The sequence below is a fragment of the Perognathus longimembris genome, chromosome 8 (assembly GCF_023159225.1).
Source record: "Perognathus longimembris pacificus isolate PPM17 chromosome 8, ASM2315922v1, whole genome shotgun sequence".
Classification (NCBI taxonomy): Eukaryota; Metazoa; Chordata; class Mammalia; order Rodentia; family Heteromyidae; genus Perognathus; species Perognathus longimembris.
This window is the reverse complement of record NC_063168.1, coordinates 72,348,481-72,367,543: the sequence shown is the minus strand read 5'-3', so window position 1 is coordinate 72,367,543 and position 19,063 is coordinate 72,348,481. Positions and strand designations below refer to the sequence as shown.

Genomic DNA, 19,063 nt, shown 5'->3' with positions numbered 1-19,063 from the left:
TGAATGCTTAGTATGTGCCAGGCACTGGATCTGGGGGTTCTTTGTTTTGCTTTATGCTGGTCTTGGGGCTTGAACTCAGGGCCTGGGCACTGTCTTGAGCTTTTCTTTTGCTCAAGGCTAGCACTCTACCACTCAAGCCACAGCTCCATTTCCAGCTTTCTGATGGTTACTGGAGATAAGAAGCTCATAGACTTCCTTCCCAGGCTGCCTTTGACTGAGAGCCTCAGCTCTGAGTCTCTTGAACGGCTAGGATTATAGGTGTGAGTCCAGTATACAGCAAGGTATTGGTTTTGATACATGTAACTCTACTCTTCATAATTCCTAGTCAAGTTTTACTTCCCTCTGTTAAAATGGCAAGTATGAGGATACAGAGCTCAAACTTGCCTGAAGACTGTACAGATGGCAACTAGAATAAAGACTGAAATATAGCCTGAATCCAGTATCTATGCTATTGTTACTTATGCAAGCCCACAATTAGGTTGATTCCCCTCAACAGGGCCAAACTATATTTTTCAACCCAATCTTCCATCCCTCCTTTTCATTCAGAAACATGCCAGCTTTGGGTCACCATCCACAGGATTAGAAGAAAGAAACTATGAGAAACTTCTGGACCACAACCTATGGGTCCTAAATAAATTATCAGGGGGCTGGGGATATGGCCTAGTGGCTAGAGAGCTTGCCTCGTATACATGAGGCCCTGGGTTCGATTCCCCAGCACCACATATACAGAAAATGGCCAGAAGTGGTGCTGTGGCTCAAGTGGCAGAGTGCTAGCCTTGAGCAAAAAGAAGCCAGGGACAGTGCTCAGGCCCTGAGTCCAAGCCCCAGGACTGGCCAAAATAAATAAATAAATAAATAAATAAATTATCAGAACTATGCCCTATGCTCACCTTCCCAATTTCAATCTTGGCATTTTGTTCTTGTTATTCTTTAGGCTCACTTATAATCTTGCACCACCCAGTCTTGTGGTCACTCAATCCAAATAAGAATTGCTTTCTACCTTAGAATCTCTGTTATCTTCCTAATTCACACACTATAATTTGAAACTTTCAGACACTGTCTATTCATTGCCTGTATCCCAAGTTAGAAACTCAGCAAGAATAGTTCATGCCTATTTCTCTACCATATCCCTAGTTCTCTACTATATCCCTAGTGCCAAGTTTAATGCCAACACTGGTAATAAAACACTAAGTATTTATTTATTAGTAAATTACTATCTACAATTATTTTGTGTGCTGGTCCTGGAGCTTGAACTTCAGGACTATGTCACTATGCTTTTGTACTCAAGACTACAAGGTTCAAGGCTACCAATTAAGCCACAGCTCCTCTTCAAGCTTTTTGGTGGTTAATTGAAGAGAAGAATCCCATGGACTCTCCTGCCTGGGCTGACTTCAAACTGCAATCCTCAGATATTAACCTCCTGAGCAGCTAGGAATGCAGACAGGAGTCACAAGCACCTAACTTACAAAAATATATTTTTAACCTGGTAACTGGTTAGATAATGCTTTTCCAGTTTTAAGGAAGATTCAATGAGAACATTTCTAATTACCTTTTGTCAAACACTATCCACACCTAGAATGAATACTTGAAGAAAACACTTTGAAGAAAATAAACCAAAAGAATGCTTGTAATCTTTCCAAAGGAGACAGGAAAGAACCATCACACTTTGCAGATTAAATATTATGAAGGATATAATAAAATATTGTACTTGTTTAATAAAGAAAACGTTCCCCTAACAAAACCCAAGTAAGAAATTGTATTTGTTGAGTGCACTTGAGCGAATCACTAATAGCAAGCACAGATAATTCTGTCATGACACAATAAGCACAAATATTTATCTATCTATCAGAATTATGCACTGCTGGATAGGAAGAAACACCTGGCACTGGCTAACTCTCCTGTAGTTCAGTAACCATCAACATACATGAAACAATGGTTTTGACCCAAGTTTTGAAAAATAAGGAGCACAAGACTATAATCCTGAGAACATTATAAAGTAATTCCCATAATGACCCAGAAAAAGCTTGAAATCAACACCCCAGCCAGTGTACAGCAAGTGGTTGTCTAGCACTAAGTACAGTGGTCTGGCTGAGCTGAAGAGGTGGAGACTAGAGATCAAGATGAATACAGCAGCTGGATGATGAGAGGCAAATGGCAAGTATGGATGGGATCCCTACAAGTTGCGAGTAAGTGACTGGCTAAAAGCTGAGCTACCGGACATCAACTTTCCCAGGTTACCAGAGAGGAACTGCAGTGAGGCTGATAGTCAAACAGAAACCCCAGACATTAAGCTACAGTGGAAGGACACTGGGTTCCCAGTCAAGCAAAAGTAAAGAAATCTTGCTTTAATTCCTGGGCATCTAGTTGACAAGTTACAAGAAGGAATTATGTTCTGAAGAAAGTTCTATTCTTACTATTTAACAAAAGCTAATCACAAACTCTAAGAGATCAAAAGAGCAGAATTTGGAGACTGAGTTAAAAGGACTTGGGAAACACTTTGATCTTTCCAACACATTTACTTTTACAAAGTGTAAGACCAAGCCTGCACTAATTAAGCAAGAAACTGAACATACTAAAATGAAAATCAACACCCTTCAAAGAAAACCATCAAAATTCAGAGTATCTACCATTTTAGCCACAAGATCCATTATGTAATTTACAACTAACACAGAGGCAAAGGAAAATATAATTTATCAAGAAAAAGACAATAGAAACTGTCCCCAAAACACAAAATTTTGCTTTAAAATATTCACAAATATGAAAACAATAGTACTCATATAAGAATATATACATTAAGTACATAAATAGGAGGTCTTCAATGTATGTTCAATCGACTAGAAACTCAAAAATAATATAACTGAAAAACAGAGTAACTGAAATGAACATTTCACCAAAATGGTTTAATTGACTTTTTTTGGTGGGGTTCGGTCATGGGGCTTGAACAAATGGTTTAACAGAGAAGACAAGACAGAAAGGAAGTCAGTGACTTCCTTTCAGCACAAATATCTGAATCCTAAACACAAAGAGCCAGTTACGGTAATAGCTACAGCTTATAGTCATCCAACCATAGCTTATATCTATCTTCTATATTACCAAGCTGGAACAACAATCTCCTAAGCTCATAGTATTAGAAAATTTACAACATGCTAAAAAAAAAAATGGTAGCCCTAAAACTAGAAATCCCTACCAAAACAGACTAGATTTTAATTGACTTGTGCTTAATTATTGAATCATCACACAGCAAATAATCATTCCAATCCTACTATTAATTATAAACCTGTTAACAAGTTTAAAAAGCTGCTAAGATATTTAGCATTCCCCAAATCTTCCCTCATTTGAAAAAATCCAAGTCTGATGTTTCCATTAGAGAAAGTGATCTATAGCAATGAATCAATTTGTACAGTATTATTATGTATGTTTGACTCAGACCATGACAAAAAGTTTTCTATAAAGCACAACTCTGAACAGAAGCACAAAGGTATCTATCTGATAACTGCCAGCTGCCTTTACTAGTTTGCTTATGTGTAAATATCATTTAAGCCAACGACATTTACACATTAAGTAAACAAACCTACAAAGACACAGGAATTCACCAAAATAAACAAAAATTTACCCAACATAGCCATCAAATGATTTCAAAATGAGGAGAATGCTTATTGATTTTCCTTCCGGGGATGAAAACAGCTCCCCACTTTTGCACAGTACCTACAATCATCTAATAGATTCACTGTATGTTCCAAAAGCTCCTTTAGGAATAGAAAAAATCCTTCATTGTAAGACTGCCCATTAGTTAACACAATGGTGAACTGTACATTCAACAAATCATTATCTGTATCTGCATGATGTTGAATAACAAAAACTACTTTGCCTAGATACTCTAATTCATAAGAGCTGAATACCATTTCCACTGATAGGGTAGGACACTTACTGGCTCATAACACAAGATATGAAAACCACAGCTTGTGGTCTTTGACATAATTTAATGTGCAAACATTAAGGGGCAAGAGTCTCGGGGAACATCAAAATAGTGAAACAAAGGATAAAGGCAAACGAACCAGTTATTCACAAGATAGTATGTTGGAAATTAACTGTACAACTGGGGAGGGGGGCTGGGGAGAGAGGGAAGATAAGTGAAAAATTGGGGGGGGCGGGTAACAAGTATGACAAAAAATGCACTAACTACCTTACGTATGTAACTGTAGGCCCTCTGTACATCATCTTAACAACAAAGTTAAAATATATTTTAAAAATTTTAAAAAAAGAGGCAATAGTCTCATTCATGCCAAATGTCTATACCATTTGGTAAAATTCATTCTCAGTGATTTTACAAAGTACCACAATAACATGTGCTACTTTAGGAAAGCTGATTTCCATTCATCTTCCTCTGAGGATTTCTCTAAGTCTATTATAATTTCCCTCAGCATTTCTGAGATTCCCTTAATTCTCCAGCTTCCACTCCTCTATTCAATATAGATGGATAAATAAACAATGGGATACAGTAGCTATCATCATTGCATAGAGTAAAGTTTAAAAACATGGATTAGATGTCAACAAACCTGGAGAAAGTCCTACATATTTGTAAACTAGGTGGCAAATTTAACTTGATCCCTGTAAATTTCAGTGATTTCTTTTTACATAAAAATCACAGCTGCTAAGATAAAAGAATGGTTATACTTAGGATACAGAATATTTTCAATAGAAATGTTAATTAACACCACAGATAAAACATAGCTCATACTATTATGAAGTGGCACGTGTTTCACCCTGTCATTAGGCTAGGACTTAAAGACAAAAGCAGTGTTCCTATTCTAATTGTTCTGTTTTTTTTTTAATTCAAAATAAAGTTGTCCAATTCCTTGTTTTTAATTCTATGGTACATCAGTGTCACAAGCACCTGACTTTATCTTTGAAGAGATAAGACCAAAAACAAGAAAGGAGAGTGACAAAAGACTAGCAGTGGTGATATTCCAGATGACAGAATTTCAAGGATCTTTTTTTTCCTTTTTCTTTGTTCTTTCTGTAATTAGTAAGTACTGCTTTTTATATTACTAGTTAAAAAGCTTAGGTAGATGAGACATTTCTTTTTTTTTTCAAATTTTTATTATCAAACTGATGTACAGGGAGGTTATAGTTTCATACGTTAGGCGTTGGATACATTTCTTGTACTGTTTGTTACCTTGTCCCTCGTACCCCCTTCCCTCCCCCCTTTCCATTCCTCCCCTCCCCCCCCCCCCAGGTGTTCAGTTCACTTAAACCAAACAGTTTTGCAAGTATTTCTTTTGTAGTTGTTTCTCTTTTTTTACCCTGTGTCTCTCAAATCTGGTATTCCCTTTGAATTAGATGAGACATTTCTAAATAGAGAGATTTTGAAGTGAACCTCTTGGAACATTTACAAACAAATGCTTTTTTAAACCATTCTAAAAAAAATGTATTGTTTGAGGCTTTCAATTTTTGTTGTTGTTGTTGGTGGTGGTCCTGGGGCCTGAACTCGGGGGGCCTGAGCACTGTCCCTGGCTTCCTTCTGCACTTGAGCCACAGCACCACTTCTGGCTTTTTCTGTTTATGTGGTGCTGAGGAATTGAACCTAGGGCTTCATGCATGCTAGGCAAGCACGCTACTAAGCCACATTCCAGCCCTCAAATTTACTACCAAAAACTTGTATACTTTAATTTCTCATAAGAAGATCCAATGTACCTATTTGGCAGAACAGGTAGTTATTATCTTCTGTTAATGAAGCAGCCAAAACTGAATGGCAGACACAAGAATTAACAAACATAAAGAAAGTCAGTCAGTTTTACTCAAAAAATAAAAGATTTAAAAGTTAAGTTTGCGGGCTGGGGATATGGCCTAGTGGCAAGAGTGCCTGCCTCGGATACACGAGGCCCTAGGTTCGATTCCCCAGCACCACATATACAGAAAACGGCCAGAAGCGGCGCTGTGGCTCAAGTGGCAGAGTGCTAGCCTTGAGCGGGAAGAAGCCAGGGACAGTGCTCAGGCCCTGAGTCCAAGGCCCAGGACTGGCAAAAAAAAAAAAAAAAAAAGTTAAGTTTACATGAGGAATACTGAAAAATGATGTCCCTTACATCCTTGCATTAGGCAGATTTCTACTTCTAAAAGCTGCTTTAAAACTAAGTTGGTACTAGGTGCTGGTGGCTCACACCTGTAATCCTAGTGACTCGGGAGACTAGAGATCTGAGGACAGCAGTTTGAAGCCAACCTGGGCAGCAAAGTCTGAAACGCTCATCTCCAATTAATCACCAAAAAGCTGGACAGTGCCCAGGTCCTGAGTTTAAAGCCCGAGGTTCAGGGAGCGAGCACACACACACATGCGCGCTCCCACAAACACGTACACAAAACTATACTTTCTCTATAGGGAGGTGAAAAAAGAAACAAAACTAAGCAAATTCTGTTATATGAGTATTAGAGAGCTTCCTATTCTGTAAGGATTGCCTTTTGGGGGGATGAGAGTTAAGTGATAACGACATTTTGGGGACTCACATTTTCACGTGTTGTTACCTTCCTTACAAGTCCCACGTCAACCCACTTCTTTCTGTGGCTAACTCCTTTACCACCTAAATCAAATGTCACTTTCTCACAGGAAGGCCTTCACTAGCTGTCTCCAGTCTCAGGCTCTCATAGGTTCCACATCTTTTCCTTCACTGTATTTAACATAATCCAAAACAGTAATTGTACTTGCTTAATCGTAATCTCCTCCATAGGACCAGCTTTTGGGAAGACAGACACTATGCTACCATATCCTTAAGAATCTATCATAGTCCCTGATTATTTTGTAAAGAAATGGAAAAGCAAGCCATGTCTGACCATTAACTGTGAACACGTACAAGGCATGACTATGACCCAGACAGTGCTCCCCATGCTTTATATGTATCTCATCTAATTCATATAGGAATCCTGTAAGGCATAAATGTTATTGTCCTTTTCACTTAACAGAAAAGAAATCGAGCTGGGAATATGGCCTAGTGGCAAGAGTGCTCGCCTCATATACATGAAGCCCTGGGTTCGATTCCCCAGCACCACATATATAGAAAATGGCCAGAAGTGGCGCTGTGGCTCAAGTGGTAGAGTGCTAACCTTGAGCAAAGAGAAGCCAGGGACAGTGCTCAGGCCCTGAGTCCTAAGAAAAGAAAAGAAATCGAGGGACAGAAATTAAACAACTAGACTCAAGTCCTTTAAGTTAGTGATGGAGAAGAAATCCAATTACAAGTAGGTTGACTTGAAAGCCAATGGTCTCACATACAATAGCATACCAATAATACACTAAAATTATTTTTACAGTAAGAATTTTATTTGGAGAAATTGATTAATTGTGGTAATATTATTTTTAACTTGACCAGATAAAAGCACTTCATAAGGAAAGACACATTTACATTGACTGCTTTGAGGCTTGCCTGGCCTAACTAAAAAACAACATAATCGTAAAGATGTGTTGAAGGTGGAACATTCCCCCCATATGTCCACCATACCAATTTACGACATACAAAACAACTTTGGAAAGCTACGGTGGTAGACATTTCTACAGTGGTAGAAATATTTGGACTTTTCCTTGTTTTATACTTGCTTTGTAAGGAGCTCTTGCCTAAGATAATAAGAGCCAAGAAGTAAAGCCAAAACAAACATGCTACAGGGCAGGCCATCACATTAGTGGAATGTTAAAATATTTTTCATTTTTAAAAACATAGGACTTTGTTTCTGCATATTTGTGGCCAAAACAAATTCTGGAGTGGAAAATTAATAGCAACAACGAAAGTAAAAGTCTTCTATATGAATATATGACTTTTATTCAGTAGATCTATAACCTGGATTATAATGATCAAATTAATAGAGAATAGCAAATAATCTGACATCAAAAATGACAAGTTGTGCCAGGTGGTTCACGCCTGTAATCCTAGCTACCTACTCAGGAGGCTAAGACCTGAGGATTGCAGTCCAAACCCGGCCCAGACAGGAAAATACTGCAAAAAACAACCAAAAAAGCTGGAAGTGGCGCTGTGGCTCAAGTGGCAGAGTGCTAGCCTTGAGCAAAAAGAAGCCAGGGACAGTGCGCAGGCCCCGAGTTCAAGCCCCAGAAGCAGTACATGTGCGAGCGCACACACCCACACACACACAGTTGTTCTGGTAGAATACACACACACACACACACACTTGCTCTCATGGAATATTAACTGCTAGGCAGGTCATATGTGAAACAAAGCTGGCATTACGCAACATAAATGTTTCAGAGCTAGCAAGACACAGACAGCTAAGCATAACACAAGTGCCTCCCCTTACAGAGGACAACACTCTCATTCAGGAATGTGAGTAAGGATAGTAAACAAACTTCAAGTATGACTGGGCAGGTGAACTATTCAAATGTTTCACCAAAAAAAAAAAAAAAAAAAAGGCAAAGGAAAAAAATCTTAAACTATGTTCTTACCAACTGGACTTCACCGAAAGCACCTCTTCCAATAACTTTGACCACATCATAGTCTTCTGCTTTCATTTGTAAACCTCTGATTTTTTTCACAATTTTCTCATCTATAATAAAAATGCCATATTTTAATAGCAGTCATATTTATTAGTATTTTTAAGTAATCACCAAATTTGTAAACATTTCTACTTCACAAAGTGGATTTCATTTCCAAACTGGCATTTAAAGGCCCCTATTTTTAAATTCTAAGATAGATATTATTCAAACATCAGGGAATCAGAACATTCCATGTCTTTTGTTTTTTCCTTTTGTTGGTTTTTTTTTTGAGGGGGGGGTGGCAGGGCAATCATGAGGCTTGAACTTGGGGCCTGGGCTCTGTCTCTGAGCTCTTTTGCTCAAGGCTTGTGGTCTACCCATTAGACCCACAGCTCCACTTCTGGTTTTCTGGTGGTTAACTGGAGATAAGAGTCTCATGGACTTTCCTGCCAGGGTGGGTTTTCAATGTCCATCCTCATATCTCAGCCTCCTGAGTAGCTAGGATTTATAAGCCACCAGGCCCTGCCACTCCATGTTGTTTTTTTTAAAATATGGTTACATGAGGACTATTAAATGGCAAAAAGCAACAATTTAGCTACTTTGTTTCTTACTCAGTTGCTTGGCAAGTTAAACATCATCTAACACAGTAGTGAGGACCCAGGTAATCTTATATGCAGTTGTAGACCATAGCAGATGGGTGCCACCAAGTTACTCTCAAGGCTAATCTTAGTAATGAATTTGTCAGCCTATTTTTTTAAAAAAGGACTACTTATATAGTTCATGCATAGTAACTACAGACAAGGTTGCTTAATGGTGGAAATATCACCATTAGTTAATTAATTAATTTGGCAATTCCAAAGTAAAGAGTATACATACCATGGTGATATAAAGCATGTATCAATCATTGTAAGAATTTTTTATTCTAAGAATTCAATTTATTGCCAACACCAATACTTGGCATATATATATATATATATATTCAGGATAAACACATGTTATAGTAATTTTCATCAAATTATCTTTCCTTAACTAAATGCCCATTTACATAGAAACATGAAGCTTATTAAGTCTTCAGGGTAATTTAAATAAAAGTATGAGAGATCTCAATATTAATTTAAAGCTTCTCTTGGAGCTGCCATAATTTGTCCAAAAATATTATAAAATTTTTAACTTTATGTACTTTACTGCAATTTCATTTTGCACTGTTTCTCTGAAAGAATACTGATTTTTAAAAGAACAAAGGGTTAACTTTAAAAAAACCTTAAGTTTAATAAGTTAATGAGCTAACAGTTAACTAAGCTATAAATTTATGCACTATAGTATCAAACAAATCTCCTAGCAAAAGTACAACTGTGTGATGAAATATGATTAAAAACAAGCATACTTACATCTATTTAAGAAGTTATCTATATTCTTATTTTTCCTTAAAGCAGGAAAATCCAAATCAAGGACCAAGGAATTTAAGCCATCCTGTTAAAAAATAAATAAAAAGTGTTTATAATTTCCAAGCATTCAAAAATGTCTTTAAATACTATCATATGTTTCCCCTGAATAAATACTAACCCACTTTGTTAGGACATTGTCTACTCTTCATACCCAACAGAATACTGGGATAAAGGGATTGGGGTTGTAGCTAAATGGTAGAGTTCTTGCCTGGCATCCACAAAGCTCTAGGTTCAATCCTCAGCACCGCCATCAAAAAAAATTAAAAATAAAAATAAAAACACAACTATATCAGGACATAGAATTCAAATATAAGTAACACTATCTGATCCTCAAGGAACTCAAGCTTCAAAACCAAACTTTCTCCTGAAAACTTAGAAAGGTTTAAAATGGAGTACCTGAATGCTTCTTTTCTTCAAGCCTTTTATATTTTCTGTATTTTACCAATGAGCACTCATTAAATTTATAAACAAAGTAGGGAAAAGTACACACATACAATTTGGTAGGGATTTTTAAAAAGCTAATAAAAGTCTCAAAGCAAACAATAAATTACTTCACAAGCATGACTATGAAGGTCTAAAATATTGCACACATGACTGCCTCATCCTCTAATAACTCTGAGGTATGCAGGAGGGAACCATATCACTTTAGCTACAAAAAAAACAAAATAAAAATTAAGGCTCAGAGAAATGAAATAAAACAACAGCAGCAGGATGCTTTGGCTCTTTGGGTATAGTTAGGTTTTTTAAGTAGGTAGCCAGCAAAGGAGAACGCCACACGGTATTCAGGTAGGAGAGCAAAGTTTAATACGGAACTGCTGGCCCATGGCGAGAGATGAGCCCTACCTTATCTAGGGCAGGGGCAGGAAGGGGTGGCCAGGTGGATTAGGATGTGGCCTCAGGGAAGGGGGAGGTAACTGCCTCCAGGTCTGCTGGTTACCCAGGTAACTGGGTAGCGATTCAAGGAGGCGGGGGTGCATCTGCATGGAGTCCTCCAGGAACAGACCTTACAGGTATGATATATTTAATTCATCCCCTAGTATCAACCATGAGACTGACACACAGCTAAAAGAAATAATGGAAGCTTGAAAGGGTAAAGAAGGGCTTGGAGGGCTGCAGTAAAGAAAACAGCAATGAAAAGATATATTTTCAGGGGACTGGGAATATGGCCTAGTAGTAGAGTGCTCGTCTCGCATATATGAAGCCCTGGGTTAGATTCCTCGGCACCACAAAGAAAAGCCAGGAGTGGCGCTCTGACTCAAGTGGCAGAGTGCTAGCCTTGAGCAAAAAGAAACCAGGGACAGTGCACAGGCCCTGAGTTCAAGCCCCAGGACTGGCAAAAACAAACAAACAAACACACAAACAAACAAACAGAAAAAGATTTCTTTTCAGGTCCTCTCAGAGAATGTGGAGAAAATTATGTATTTTTCCTGACACTCAGGTTTATGAACTTTTACCTCTAAAATGTATGCCATTTAACATCATTTTTAAAGAAGTAAACCCTAGCCTGTTTTCAGAATGTGAAACTGAGATCCACTCAGTGGACAGGCTGGGTCATTAGCTCCGGACTACAATGAAAGCGCATGTCTTTGTTAGACAGGGTCAAGACACAGTCACATAAACCTTAGGTTGAAGTACGAAGGGGTCAATTTAAGTTGTGATTACTCTTTTTAAAAGTGAATGCTAAAGCTGAGATAAAGGTTTTTTTAAAGGATAAAAATACATTCAAAGCCGAGAGAAGACAGTAATCCCCCAGCTAGTCAGGAGGCCAGGATATACGGATCGCAGTTGGAAGCCACCAGCAGCAGGAAAGCCTGAAAGACTCATATCCAATTAACTACCACCACCACCAACAACAACAGCCAAAAAACAAAACAAAAAACCAGAAGCGAAGCTGTTGCCCAAGTGGTAGAGCACTATCCTTGAGCACAATAAAGCTCAGGGACAGTGCCCAGGCCCTGAAGAGTTCAAGCCCCAGGACAGGTACAGAAAAACAAGCCTGCAGTCAAACTAAAACTCCAGATCAATAAAGAAAACTAATACTGTTTACCACTTCCCACACTTCTAATTACATTGCGGTGAAAGAATATTTCAGAGCTATGGCTAGCCAGTCATACAGGCCTACAAACCCAGCACTAAGAAGGCAGAAACAAGAGGATCATACATTTGAGGCCAGTTAGGACTAAATAATGAATTCAGGACCAGAGTGGACTACACACAGGAAGACTCCATGTAAACCCTCTTTAATTTTATAGATTTATGAGGTATCAGCATATGGACAATGTATAAAAACAAAATCCATGGCCCCACTGAAACAAAACCAAACCATCAGTATCACAAAATATTCAAGGATGATGGGGGGGGGGGGCGGAACGAGTGGGGAGAGCCAAGCAATGAGTATCTAAAAAGTCACATAGGCCACTTGGCGCAAATGTGTGGCGAGGCAGAGAGAAATGTATTCTCTCCTGTGCTTTTTTTTTTGCCAGTCCTGGGCCTTGGACTCAGGGCCTGAGTACTGTCTGGCTTTTTTGTTCAAGGCTAGCACTCTGCCACTTGAGCCACAGAGCCACTTCTGGCCGTTTTCTATATATGTGGTGCTGGGGAATCGAACCCAGGGCTTCATGTATACGAGGCAAGCACTCTTGCCACTAGACCATATTCCCAGCCTCTCCTGTGCTTTTAAGGAAAAAAAAATCATGTACAAACTAGCACCCAATTTCTCCCAGCACACTTATTATCATGGTACATACGCACATACACACATACACCTACACACACACACACACACACACCCCATATGTCTATTTTTCTAAGCTTTACTGGACATAGAAGCCTTTTTTTATACTTCTGCTCTCAAGAAAGAATGAAATATTGGACTTGATTTCACTTCACCACATTGCTTCTTCTAATTGTTTTTAAATATTCAAATAAACACTTTAAAGGGAAGGAGGGCATGCTAGAAAGATGTTAGCGGCCTGAAATGTCAAAAATGATGGCTGAAATGATGGAATTAAGACTCTTAGAAATTCCTTTTCTTTTCTTGCTTTAGGTCAGAGACTGGGACTCGAACTTAGTACCTGCCACTTTTACTCATTGGCCAGCATCCTACCAACTAAGCCATGCCTCTTAGGAATTTCAATTGTTAAGTTCATACCCAAACTCATCTGAAAAAAATTTTAAGTATGTGTGAATTGTTGGCATGTGAGTAGTATTTAAGAGTAAAAAACTGAGTAAAAATCAGAAGTTTGGAGCTGGGCTATATGTACTTCAGTGGTAGAATGCTTACCTAGCATAGAAGAGGCCCTGGTTCATTCCCTAGTATTGAAAACGAACAACAAAAAAAGTGACCAGAGGAATGACTACAGACAAATAAAGACAAGGACTGACTGGGATAAACAGCAATAACAAAAGGCTGAGAAAAGACAGAGAAATAGGAGAGAATCAAGACTGTTGTGGTATCCTGGGGCCAGGTGAAGAATGTAGCTTAGAAACAACAGAAACAGTAGAAATGCTAGGTAAGCCACATAAAACCAGGACTGAGAAACGTCATCAGTGACCTTTCTAGAGGCTATCAGAGTACAGATTTGTTGTTTCCAAATCACTGTTCACCAACTTCTCCGTGCTACATTTTAATGTAATGTAACTAGCACCTGACAAAGCACCTAGTTTGGCATCTTCTTCTAGGGAGGTCTCAGCAATCAAACATGACAGATTTGATAAAACATTCTTACTTGGCTTCATCCAATCATCTTTGTATAATGGCGTCCGAGGGGGAGGGGGGAATCCCCCATCCCTCCAAGAGTCCACCACTCAGAGACAGTCTCAAGTAAAAAGATGAATTTATTGGGGAAGTTCCAGATGGACTGGTCCCAGGTTTCAGAAAAACATATAACACAAAACAGGACAGTAGCACAGAGACTTACTTCTGGAGGATTTCCAAGTACCAACAAACCAATTCAGCTCCAATGGAGAGCTGAATTGGGACGCCATGGGGACAACAGACACAAGGTTCAAACATGTGGCATGGCGTAATGGCGCCTGAGCTTGCCTGCCCCGAAATAGGGTCAGGACAGGGGTCAGGGTCACAGGAAGGTCCCAGTTCCAAGCACTTGACAGACAGGTTCAGTAACCTATAGGTCATATGCCCACCCCTGTCTCTTGGGGTTCAGGAACTCCCATTACCTGGGGATGGGGCTTCCGTTCCTGTAGGAATCAGGCAAGCCCATCAAGAATTGGTGTGCAGATTCGGGGGGGGGGGCGGGGGCAGCACTACTGTTTACAAGGAGTGGGAATCTTCCTGGGCCTCTGAGCAGAGGAGCTGGGGAGTTAGTGGAGATGGAGTCAGCTTCTGCCCTCTTTCGCTGGCCAGATCTGACCTCCATATTACACTTTCTATTTATGTAGTGGTTGTAGGATATGGTCTTTGTTTTTATTTTTTTCTCTTCCTGCTCCCCCTGACCATTTTCAAATGGTTTGTAGCTGTTGCTCATAAACAGAGTGAGTACTCTGAACTGTGCCACTAATGGAAGGAAATCCTATCTAAGAAAGTGCGCTACTTTACATCTCATCCTTTAGACCCTGGCCTTCTGCTGGAAAAGCAGACTCGACTCTCAACAATGCCTTTTTTTTTTTTTTGCCAGTCCTGGGCCTTGGACTCAGGGCCTGAAGCACCATCCCTGGCTTCTTCCCGCTCAAGGCTAGCACTCTGCCACCTGAGCCACAGTGCCCCTTCTGGCCGTTTTCCATATATGTGGTGCTGGGGAGAGCTTCATGTGTAGGAGGCAAGCACTCTTGCCACTAGGCCATATTCCCAGCCCAACAATGCTCTTTTAATTGTATGCTCTTGTGTTATAGTCGTAGGACAATACTATATCATAATTCTGTGAATGCAAAATATCTTCTAGCTGCCTTATGATATGTAGTAGTGACTGTGCTTTATCAGATGTTTTTAATGATGGTACTCAAGAATGTTTTCTTTCTGGATGATGACTGAAACAGTAGTTTAAAAAAACAATAGTGCTAGGTACCACAACAGTAACAGAACTTCACATTTTTCTGGGGGTTTGCTTTTTATCTAGATGCCTAATTTTGTTTAGGTGATGGCAAGACCTGGAAAAGCGGTTGCAGCTATTGGTGCATAACATACTGCTATCATTTGTGTGTGCACACACACATATAAATTGAATTTTTAGAAACTTTAGCTGTGCTGTCAACTTTGGAAAAAGTATCTCAGTTTATTGTGTTGAGTTGACATTGTACACAAATGAATAGCCACACTGGTCTTAGAAATGTTAGACCTTTGGGCTGGGAATATGGCCTAGTGGCAAGAGTGCTTGCCTTGTATACGCAAAGCCCTATGTTCAATTCCACATATACAGAAAAGGCCAGAAATGGCGCTGTGGCTTAAGTTGGCAGGGTGCTAGCCTTGAGCAAAAAGAAGCCAGGGACGGTGCTCAGGCCGAGTTCAGCCCCAGGACTGGCCAAAAAGGGAGGGAGGGAGGGAGGGAGGGAGGGAGGGAGGGAGGGAGGGAGGGAGGGGAAGAGAGAAAGGAAGGGAAGAGAGGAAGGAAGGAAAGAGAGAAAGAGAGAAAGAAAGAAAGGTTAAACCTGTTTTCCATTAGTACAGGCAAGTGCACTATATTAAACATGTAAGGTCTTATCTATATGGTTGATTACAAAACAACGAATGAAGTATTCTCTAACTAATGAGAAAACCCACTTACTGTTACGGTGAGTTCATTTTCAAACTATAAAGAATATTTAGCATTCAAATCAACTCTAAATTGTGCACCTTGTCCTGTGAACTCTGTTGACTAAAAACGTTAAAATTATACAAGTCAATATAACATTTATAATTAACAGGAACTTTTCTTTATCGGCAGTGCTGAAGTTTGAACTCAGGACCATGCACTTGCTAGGCAAATGCTCTACCACTTGAGCCATAGTTTCTACTTTCACTTTTGGTCTGGGCCAGACTAGAGAGTGATCTTCCTATTTATGCTTTCCACATAGCTGAGATGACAGAAATGACCATTTATGTCTGTCACCTTTTGACTGGCTGAGATGACCATATCTCAAACTTTTTGCCCAGGTTAGCCCTGAACCTCAATCCTTCCATCTCATCTTCATGAGTCCCTTTGATTACAGTCATGAAACATTATGCATGGCTAACAAACTTTTCTTATTATTTTGTGCCATGTACAGTAGAAAGCACTACATAAATTAAACATGTGAGCCCTCACAACATATAAGCTAGGTATTAATGGTACGCTACAGCAGTAGCCACAAAAAACTAGCTAAGGGTTAAAATGTTTCCCCAAGCCAACAGTTTATGTGTTAACAGGATTTGAATTTTATGATACTTTTGTGCTATTTTTGTGCTAAGATTACTGAATTTCAAGTTAATGAAGTTATCCCTATAATAGAATATTAAGCAATATATAAGTGTTAAAGTTGATACAGCAGAAGAAAATAGCTGGTTATAGATCATAGGAAATATATTTCTATGTATCTGCTATACAAGTAAGTAATCAGGAAATGTTAAATGAATTTGCAATACATTTCCTTATAACTTCAAACACAAATACAAAACTAAAAACTGCAGAACCGTATGGGACCAAAGTGTTTTGGACTATTTGCATAAACAGAATGAGGTATTTTGGGGGATAAGTCACAAATGTAGAGACAAAAATTCATTTAACCCTTATATACACATGACATACATAACCTGTTGGCAATTTTATTATTATATAAACTGGACAATTTTAGCGAGCCTGAACGTTGACTGCAACCTATCACAAAATCAGGTATACAATTCTCCACTGCAGTGCTTTAAAAATGTTGTTTGTTTTTGTGCTAATACTGGGGCTTGAACTCGGGGCCTGGCACTAAGCTTTTTCACTCAGACTGGAGTTCTACCACTTGAACCACAGCTCCACTTCCAGTTTTAAAAGTTTTAGGTTTTCATATTATTTTTTTAAATAATATTTATTGAAATGAACTCCGGGAAGTGGAAACGAGGTTTTTTTTTTTCTTTTCTTTTCTTTCTTTTTGTTGTCAGTCCTGGGCCTTAAACTCAGGGCCTGAGCACTGTCCCTGGCTTTTTTTTTTTTTTTTTTTTTTTTTGCTCAAAGCTAGCACTGCCACTGGAGCCACAGCGCCACTTCTGGCCCTTTTCTATATATGTGGTGCTGAGGAATCGAACCAGGGTTTCGTGTATACGAGGCAAGCACTCTTGCCACGAGGCCATATTCCCAGCCCCTAGGTTTTCTATTATGAATGCTTGCTTAACCTGTGTAAATTCTTAAGCTATCACCCAAATGCTCATACAACAAACTTGTTTGTTGAGCCCGAAGTATACACTATTACTTGTAAATAATATACTTTCAGCTAAGTATAGTGGTACATACCTTTAGTCCCAGCACTCAGGAGGCCGAGGCAAGAGGAACATGAGTTCAAGGTCCACCAAAGATACATGACAAGACTCTCCCTCCTCACCTTAAAAAAGGCCTACTTTCTATTTCATCTGGAAAAATCTAGTCATTTATCACTATCAGTTAAACAAAAGCCATAATGCTTACTTTATAAATACTGAATCACTTTGCTAGTACAATAGTCTAAGATCTGTCAAACTATAACAAACTAAACTAAGTTTTAACAAACTAATCTTAAACAAAATAGAATTTTATTTCTACTAAGAGAATCTTTACTTGAAGGAGAAAAATTTACCAAGGCACACCAGAATTAAAAGAATAGTAAGTAAAAGTGCCTAACATATTTTGGCATGCAAATTAATTCAATTATAAAAGCTTAGATAGCTAACTATTTACATCTATAAATCATTTTTTTTCTTTTTGGTGTTCATCCTGGGGCTTGAATAAGGGCCTGGGCACTATCCGTGAGCCTCTGTGCTCAAGGCTAGCACTCTACCACTTGAGCCACAGCACCATTTACAGCTTTTTCAAGTAGTTTATTGGAGTCTCATGGACTTTCTGCCCAAGCTGGCTTTTTTAAACTAAGATCCTTAGATCTCAGCCTCCTAAGCAGCTAGGATTACAGGCATGAGCCACGGGCGACCAGCTTACATCTATAAATCTTTAGTTATTTGCAATAACAAAAAAATTCTTTCGCCCTTATAGACTGAATTAAAGACACTGTGTACACTAAGCAAGTGCTCTACCACTGAGCTACATGCCCACCCTTGGCTTTATCTGAGGCAAGGTCTTGCCATGTAGATCAGGCTGACCCTGAATTTGTTATGTAGACCCTGTTGGCTCTGAACTCATGATTCCCCCTCTGTCTCCACCTCCTGAGTGCTAGAATTATAGGCAGACATAAACCAGGCTTGGAGGTAGAAAAATTAGTTTTTAATACTTCATATTGGTTCAAAATAATATAGTGGTATATTAATGAAGTAACAGGCAATAAACAGAATGGCATTCATTTTTAGAACAAAGAGATAACTTTCCCAAACTCTTGCTCAGAACCCAAACTATGAATTATGGTAGAAGTGGCACTTCCTCCAAAAATGAACATACTTCTAGATAATCTTTAGCTTTTCTCAAACCTCCTTGTGTGCTTGAATTTTTATACATAAAACATTCTTGCTGGGCACCAGCAGCTCATGAGGCTGAGATCTAAGGACCATGGGCCAAAGCCAGCCGGAGCAGGAAAGCCCGTGACACTCTTATTGCCCATTAACCACCAAAAAGCCAAAAGTGGAGCAGTGGCTCAAGTAGTAGAGCACTAGTCTTGAGTAAAAAAGCTAAGTGCCCAGACCCTGTGTTGAAATCTCAGTACCAGCATAGAAATAAATAAAATGAAACAAAAATAAAGTGTTTAGCAAGTACATGTTAGCCATCAAATATCAAAAGAGGGCTGCAGGCACAGTTCCAATGGTCTAGCACTCACTCTCCTACTGAGAAGGAGATGCTGAGTTCAATCCTCGGTATCACAACAGACTAATAGAAAGAAGAAATGCATACAATACCCAAAATAAGAAATTGCAAAGAAAATAATCCACAAGAGAAAATAAAACACAACAACAACAACACATCAAATGACAGAGATGTGACTCAAGTGATAGAGTACTTATCTAGGAAGTGCTAGGCTCTGAGTTTAAACCCCAGACTACCAAAAGCAAAAACCAAAAGAACAT

General features: G+C 39.0%; 1 protein-coding gene across 2 annotated transcripts in view; it reads right to left on the bottom strand.

Annotated features, from left to right (window-relative positions):
- Positions 1–19,063, bottom strand: part of Rock2 (Rho associated coiled-coil containing protein kinase 2) — a 100,016-nt gene that overhangs the window by 48,515 nt on the left and 32,438 nt on the right. For both annotated transcript variants that reach the window (XM_048353408.1, XM_048353409.1), the window contains exons 2-3: positions 9,853–9,934; positions 8,435–8,535 (exon numbers count right to left, since the gene is read on the bottom strand). In XM_048353408.1, the coding sequence (XP_048209365.1) occupies positions 8,435–8,535; positions 9,853–9,934 (183 nt within the window). The remainder of the gene's footprint in view (positions 1–8,434; positions 8,536–9,852; positions 9,935–19,063) is intronic.